Below are 7,787 nucleotides of genomic sequence, written 5' to 3'. Positions count from 1 at the left end.
AAAGGAAATATTTTTAATAAAGTTTTTTTTGTTATTTTTTTTTTTTTTTTGTTTTGACTGTGTTGACTATCATTTACGCTTGGAATTTTCGCAAAATACTTAATGCAATAGTCAATAATTTTTTATGATATTTGTTTAGCTTCTTGTTTGTAATACAATATTATCGAAAAGTGTTGAATATATGTACATACGTACATGTAATTATTAAATTTCTTGAATTGTATGCAGTTTGTAAACTAAGTTTTGTTTTCAGTTTTCGGTTTTTTGTTTGTTGGTTTTTGTGTCATTTGCTTTTGTATAGTATTTCGTACAAGTATTGCTTTTTTATTTTAATATACGCAAATATGTGTATGCAATATCAATGTTTTATTTGATTTAAATATTTTAATTGCTAACATACATTTTGATTTTTTTTTTAGTAATTTTAATTTGATATTAAAATTTTTATTTTTTATTTATTCTCGTATTTTGTTTCTTTATAATTTATGTCCAACTTAATGTTTAAATTATTATGTTATTTTTTTTTTATATTTTTAATATGTACAAATAATTAGTTTCGAACTTAACATTAAGATCACTGGAAAACAATTGTCGCATATTTTTGTCTGTCTTTTTTCGACTACATTTACGGCACACAAACACGCACATAATATACATACATATGTAAGAGTAAATAAATAAAATAATCGAAAAGCAACATTAACCGGACCGAAGTGGAAATTTATTTTATTTGTTTGTATTATGTATATTCCATTTACGCTTGCCTACTTGGGCTTAGCATTGTAAAGTAGCAATTTTTATAATTAATTTTATGCAAGAAAAATTTTAATTGCTGCTGCTTTTTTCACAATTAACGCATGATTATTATGTTTTTATTTTTTCGTTTTTTTTTTGTCACTCGTGCTTTTGTGTTGTTGGTGTTTGTGCTTTTCCATTTACGTTTTTACTACATTACATTGTAATTATTTATATTTATTTTATTTACAAATGAAAACCAATTTTATTTATAATTATTTAACACAGGTTTAAAAAATTTACAAATTAATTGTTTTTTTTTTACAAAAAATGCTTTTGCTGAATACACGTATTTTTCCGAGTTTTGCAAGTAAAATTTACAGCGCTTACATACACGTACATATAAATATACACATACCTACATACACGAGCGGATATGCATGCATGTACATATGTATGTATATGTGCAAAAAAAAGTCTTTAATGGAGACCCACTTTCCTAGCCACATGTATACACTACTACGTACTTATGTATATACATGTGCGGACATTTCGAATCGTTTTTTGTTAAGCTTTAAAGCTAATACAAAGTACATACATACATATGTAATTATATATATATATAAATTAATCATAAAATTACAATAATCTAAAGCTGCTTTTGAAAAATTACAAGTTAACGTTTTTTTTAACACGTAAACTAATCACGAAAACAGTTGCCTACTTTTTTTGTTACGGAAATCGATAGCAAAGCCATAAGGGTTAACGCACACGGAACCGCGTACGACGAAAATCGGCTGCGACGGAATTGAATTTAATTCAATTTAAGAGAGGGTTTTCGCTACTGGAAATATTTTTTCACATATAATTCGAAGAATGAAAAATTACGAAAAAAGTTTATGCATTATCTCAGTGGTCGGTATTCTGGGTAATAGCAAATATAATTTATGGTATGGGGCGAACTGAAAATGTGTTCACCCACAAACGAGCCACAATTTTTAGTTGACATAATTTAGTGTAGATTTTTGGGAGCAATTCTTAATTAATTTAGAAATTTTAAAAACACTTCTAAAGAAAAGTTAGGCGACTTCCGAGACCAGTTAATATTTCTGTAAGAACAATTACGGTGACCTACATATTTTCCGATGTTCAGAGCATGCTTAAATTATGGAGGAAATATTTTTCCACCATTTTGAGTGGTAATAACGCTGAAACCAGCCAAGGAGCTGAACTCGAGCACCCTGTCGAAGAAGACGGAGACGAAGTACCGCCACCCGGCTATGGCGAGGTACGAGAAGCAACTCCGCGGCTGAAAAAAAAACACAAAAAAGAAACAAAGCCACGGGAGCTGACTGCCTGCCAGCTGAGCTATTCAAATGTGGTGGTGTATGCATTAAGTCTTATGCAAACGCCACCGCAGACGTTGGATCTTCTCTGCGTTGGAAAGACCAAGTGGAGAAGTACTTGGCGCCTTCCCAATTAGCGTCAGTTGGCACAGAAGAAAAACGACAGGCATGGTTTACTGAGCTGGGCCAAACTCGCCTAGGAAGTTAAAGTGCCATACAAAAAGAAGAATTTCAAAGAAGAAATTTTTGCATGTAAAACGGAAAGTGTTTGCTAAGGTATTATTTGCATTCAAGTCATAAACTTTTTTGACAGTCCAAAAAATGTAGTTACTATCGCAAAAACTTCTAAACCTACACAACTTTATGATGAATTGGCATAGAAAGACTTGTAATGCTTATATTTTAGATACAGAATTTTTTTGGAACATTTTAACCCTCTAACTACTCAGTAGATGTGCCTTTTTTCTCTCTTCGGGGCAAAGCTTAAAACTTACATATAAAACGTGGTTAAAATGTGTCACAAAAATATTTATCATAAAATTCTACTATAAATCTCGAAGCCCAGCAAAGCTCTAAATTCGATATGAGCGCAAGAATTAAGTCAAAACTTCAAACATGTCTGTATTATACTAGGTTCACATATAAGTAGATTATCCTCATTTTCGAGCTTAACACCCTAATCTGTAATTAGCAAAAGAGATTTGCCATACAAAATTCGTCCCTTGTTAATTTGTAATTACAAAATAATCTCAGATTTAACAGATAACTTTTCAGTGTTCAACCAAGTTTTATCGATTATTTTTGCGAAGAAGAGGAGAAATGCCAGATGTAAAAGTAAACAAAAATGGACGCTAGCAAGGAAGAGAGGTTTGTAAAGGAATTTTTAATAAAATACAAAGTTCAAGTATATTTAAGGTGCTTAATATAGCAGACAAAAGTGATCACGGCGGCACAGAGAAGAAACATAACTTTTCCTTGAGATGTGAGCACAACAAATTTGACGGCTAATAATCTGAGATTTGCCTGTGTAAACGGGGTGAATAAAAAACGAAATTTGATTGAGATAATTTTGATATGTGATCATAGTTTTAAGATGGTCGTAACATGAAATGCGTAGATACTAATCGCGTTTTACTTTCTCGAAAAAAAGGCTGCACTTATTCTGCCCTGAGTAAGTGCTGTCAAATTTTCATGTTCTTTTCTCAGCTCTTTCACAGGGCGTAGTGTTCTTTTGATCCGGGCGAGGGTGAGAGTTGAACGGTTAATTTTTAATTTACGCTTGTAAAAATAAAATAGTTTTTCGTATCCGAAATAAGGGCTTTCCTATGAAATTAATTAAATACCCACAGTGCAAGTGAAAAATTGAGTTCTATTAAGTTCTATAAATGAACTTGTGATGGAGTATCATATTTTTTGTTTCATTCTCATATAAAGAGCGGAACATTTTCTTAGGGTTCAGGGCAATGCAAAGCAAGACTACCTATATAAAAGGCCAAAACTTATGCGTAGAAAATAAAACGCTATAAAATACTAATAGGTAATGTAAAACTCAGAGCAAGTAATGTAGCAGAGCAACTAGGGCGAAGAAAGCTGTTGAATTTATTTCTACGGATTTTATATCAGAGGCCAACAGAGAGATCTTTTACTCTGTATGCCCAGTTTCAGTTTCTAAGGGTACGTTCACACAGCAAGCGAGCCGTTTCGAGATGAGTGAAGCTTTCAAATTGCTTTAGCTATATGACAGTGCTCATACAGCAAGCTTTTTCAGAACCGTTTTTGAGCAGTTTTGATTTTAACGCTGATGCAAAAATGAGATCAAAATATTCCAAGAAAAACAAATTTTACAACCAATATTTTGAATAAAATTGAGCAAATACTTTTACGCTTTTCATTGAGGGCCATTTTTGTGGCATCATTGCAGCCGAGTCCATCAGAAAAACTTCGTTCAGTGTGAGCACCAACAGCTTAGCCATATTCCACTTTGCTTCGCTCGGCGCCGCTCGGCTTTATGTGTGAATGCACTCTCAGTTATAAGCAAATCGTAAAAAATATTGAATAAACGTTTTTTTTTCTTTCCTTCGTCTGAATGCCAACTTGTTTCTGTACAAACTATTTTATTATTTTATCAGTTCACAAAAGTGCCCTGTCTCACTGTGGTCAGAATGTTCTCCTCAAAGCGCTCAAGGGTTTAATCATTATCGGACTTATAGAAAGTCTCTCACCCAAAAGCTTTTTTAAAGTCTGACCGAAACTGCTTACGGATATCACTTGAAAATATTGTAAAGGAGATAGTTTCTGATGCGCCCATACAAAATAAGCGGAAAATTACTTTCTACGCAGTAAAGATTTACGCCATTAGCTCATATTTCCCTGTTTTTGCGCAAAGACCATTCAATTTCTCGACAGTGTATTAGTCTATGTATCCGGCTAAACCTCAACTTTTGCGATATTTTTCTATACCTAGTCCCAGTAGTCGGCTTGAGAGCCAGTAGTAAAATATTTTTCTGAGTCTTCTAGACTTTTATTATAGCTCCTACTGAAAGCCTGGTAAATATTACGAGTTTTTCACTATACCACACTTTACGCTTTACTACTTTGGCTGCTACTTTTTCTTATAGTTTTCGGGTCTATTCAAACTTTCTTTATTGTTAGTCTCTTGCTCGTTAGTCCTCAGTAACTCTCTTGCTCTCCTTCTCTTCCTCTCAACTCTCCCCTCCTACTCTTCTATCCACCCTCCCCACCCTTTATGGCCTCACAAACGTGCACATCTCGAAGCTGTTCCTATTCGCCGTCGCAGCCGGATGTTCGTATGCATAATCGAATTTCTCGTAATAGGCGCTGCGGCTTGTGCCACACCAATCGCCCTTGAGCGTATATCAGTGACAGCGTCGTAAACTACCATTGTTGTTGTTATTATTTCCGCCGCCAACTCCAATTGCCACAACACCACCACCACCGCCGCCGCCAAAATGATTGCTGCCGCCTCCTCCACCTATCGTAGCATAACCATTACTGCAGCTGTTGTTATTGTATGCTGCTTGCCGCTGTGCGCCAGTGCCGTTGCAGTTGTTATTAATTAGCTGTCCATTGCGCATGGGCAACGCTGGCGGTGGTGGTGGCGGTGGCGTTGCTGTAGTAGCTGTGAGCGCATGATCCAACGGCAGCGAATAATGTGAATTATTGTGTATGTAGTTACTTTCACTTTCACGTGGCGAACGTTCAGCTCCTAGCGTATTGGCATGATTGCCATGTTTTCCGCCGCTGCCAATGCTGCCGTATGGGCCATTGTTGTGATTGAAATGATCCTGTGTGAGGCGTATGTAACGATCGGCGTTGGTGGTGGCGCGTTGTCCATTCTGATTGGCAAGTTGCTGGCTGTAGGGTGGCTCGTTTGAAAGTGAGCTTTCGGCGCTGACGCTGGCTGACGGTTCACGACGTGTGCTGCTTGTGGTGCTGCCAAAGCGTGGCAACGAGGAGAGCGCATGCGCGTGTGGTGGCGGTGGTGGTGGCTTACCATTTGGCAGCTTGTTGTTTGAATTGCTGTTGATGAGGCTGGTGGTGTTGTTGTTGGTCATCATGTGTATTTGGCTGAGCTGCACGAAGGGCGATTGTAGTTCGGCGGGTAGCGCACCATTGGCGTGCACACCGTTCGGTACTTGCAATTGTTGTAGGGTGTTAGTGGTGGTCGTTGTTGAACCATTGCTTGTATTCACCGAAGCCGTCGAGGTACCCCAACCTCGATGTGGAGGTGGGGGTGGTGCTTCTAGCTATAGTTCGGTGACGGGTATGGGCCGTGAGCCCATATACGGCTGCGTCTGGTGCATATTGTAACCGCTGCTGCTGGTGTATGGGATCGTTGGCTGTATACTCAGGCTGCAGGAATGCTGCTGCCGTGTCATGTACTCCTCGTCGGAGCAGGTTTTTTGATATTCGCGTTCCTTGCGACCCAACGCTGAATTGCCCCAGCCGCCTTTGAGCGTTTCGCGGATGCGGCGCCGGCAGCCGTAAATTAGCAGCGATAGCCCAGTTATGGTGGCAGTGGAGACGACGACAACCACAACAATCAGCGCCTGCTGCTTTGAATCGCTGTGCGAGCAGCCGAGCATGGCGGGCGAGAGCTGCGAGAGCGGTTCCTTACGCATGGGCTCCGGGTAGGCGCACATTACCCCGACCAACTTATCATTAGACGAGTTCTTCGACACGAGCAGATTGCGTAGCCAGAGCACTTGACAGTCGCACACAATGGGGTTGTCGGAGAGATCGAGTGTTTGCAGATCGGACCAAGGTACTAGGCCCTCAGCTAGGGTGCGCAGATCGTTTTCCTTGAGTATGACGTGACGCAAGTGTGGCAGCCCACCTAATGCATTTTCCTGCACTTCTTGCAACATTTTATTGGATGAGAGATTCAAGTGTTCGAGGTTGGTGTTGGCATTGAAGGCGCCATTTTGTACGCTTCGCAGCCGCTGAGCACCTGTGATTTCAAGCTTGCGTAACTGCTTAAGGCCAGCAAAGGCGCCGCTGCCAATCACCTCAAAATCGTTTTGCCCGAGTAGTAGCTCTTCTAACCGCTCTAAGTGGCTAAGCGCATTGGTAGGCACCACCTGTAAGCGATTATCAGCCAGATCCAGGTATCGCAAACCGTCCGGCCCCTTCAAGGCCTCAGCAGAAATATTGTGCAGCCCAGCACCACGCAAATCCAAACGTGTCAAGCCCTTTAGATCGATAAAGGCATTGGCTTGTATGGACGTAAAAGAATTTGTACCCAAATAGAGTTCAGCTAAGTTTGGCATTGCTTTGAAAATGCTGGGCGCTGGCACTGTAGTCAATGTATTATCATCCAAGTAAAGTGTACGCAGATTCACCAAACCATCGAAGGCATGCGGATCGATGCGATTGATGCGGTTCTGTCCCAAATTTAGTTCCTCTATTTTTGACATTTTCGCAAAAGTGCCCTGCTCGAGCTCTGCCAGCAGATTGCCACGCAAGTTAAGCACCGTCAATACGGTTAAGCCCACAAAGGTCATATTGCTGATTTGTCCGATCTTGTTGTGATTTAGATGTAGCTCTTGGAGTTTGCGTTGAAACTGGAATGTACGTTGTGGCAATGTGACCAAATCGTTGTAGGAAAGATCGAGAAACAGCAACTCTGCATAGAACTGCAGCGATGAATCGATCGTTTTGATTTTGTTGCTTTGTATCACCAGACGCTGTATGAAGGGATTTAGTGTGATGGGTAACACATCGAGTGTACCTTCGCCGCAACGCACCACCAGCGTATCGTCATCACACTGACAACTACTCGGACAGTTGGCCAGTGCATAAGCGGGCGTCACTAGCGCGGCAAGAGCGCACAGACAACTGAGGAATAGGGTTAAAGTATGCATGCATCTATTGCTTGTATGACACCGGTATCGTGAGCAAGCTGGTGTGCCTTTTGGCCTATTTTGCAGGTTTTTCGGATACATTTTTGTTTTTGTCGCTTATTTGATTTTGGCTTGAATTAATTGGTTTGTTAGCTGACTTTATTGTTATGCTTTTATAATTTTATACCAGCTTTTTTGAACATAAGTTCTCGGTTTTGAGCCGTGCTATTGAATGATGTCGAGTGTGTCGGTTTGATTGAAGATAATTCCAAGGCTTCATTCGAAGTACGTTGATAACTGAAATGAAAGAAGAAATGATATAAATTAGAGCATTCACCAAACG

The 7,787-nt window shown here is 39.4% G+C and overlaps 2 protein-coding genes across 2 annotated transcripts in view; both read right to left on the bottom strand.

Annotated features, from left to right (window-relative positions):
- Positions 1-1,048: 1,048 nt before the first annotated feature.
- Positions 1,049-5,684, bottom strand: LOC118738941 (uncharacterized protein DDB_G0283357-like). Its single transcript, XM_036469994.1, has one exon. The coding sequence runs from the start codon at positions 5,657-5,659 to the stop codon at positions 4,958-4,960; it is 702 nt and encodes a 233-aa protein (XP_036325887.1). The 5' UTR covers positions 5,660-5,684; the 3' UTR covers positions 1,049-4,957.
- Positions 5,685-5,828: 144 nt separating this feature from the next.
- Positions 5,829-7,787, bottom strand: part of LOC118738940 (chondroadherin-like protein) — a 41,232-nt gene continuing 39,273 nt past the window's right edge. Inside the window, exon 2 of the mRNA XM_036469993.1 lies at positions 5,829-7,741. Coding sequence (XP_036325886.1) covers positions 5,849-7,546 — 1,698 coding nt within the window. The 5' untranslated portion in view covers positions 7,547-7,741 and the 3' untranslated portion in view covers positions 5,829-5,848. The remainder of the gene's footprint in view (positions 7,742-7,787) is intronic.

This window comes from Rhagoletis pomonella, unplaced genomic scaffold, assembly GCF_013731165.1.
Source record: "Rhagoletis pomonella isolate Grant_MI unplaced genomic scaffold, Rhpom_1.0 Rhpom_scaffold_00005, whole genome shotgun sequence".
Classification (NCBI taxonomy): Eukaryota; Metazoa; Arthropoda; class Insecta; order Diptera; family Tephritidae; genus Rhagoletis; species Rhagoletis pomonella.
Note: the sequence above shows the minus strand (reverse complement) of the source record. Positions and strands in the feature narration are given on the sequence as shown.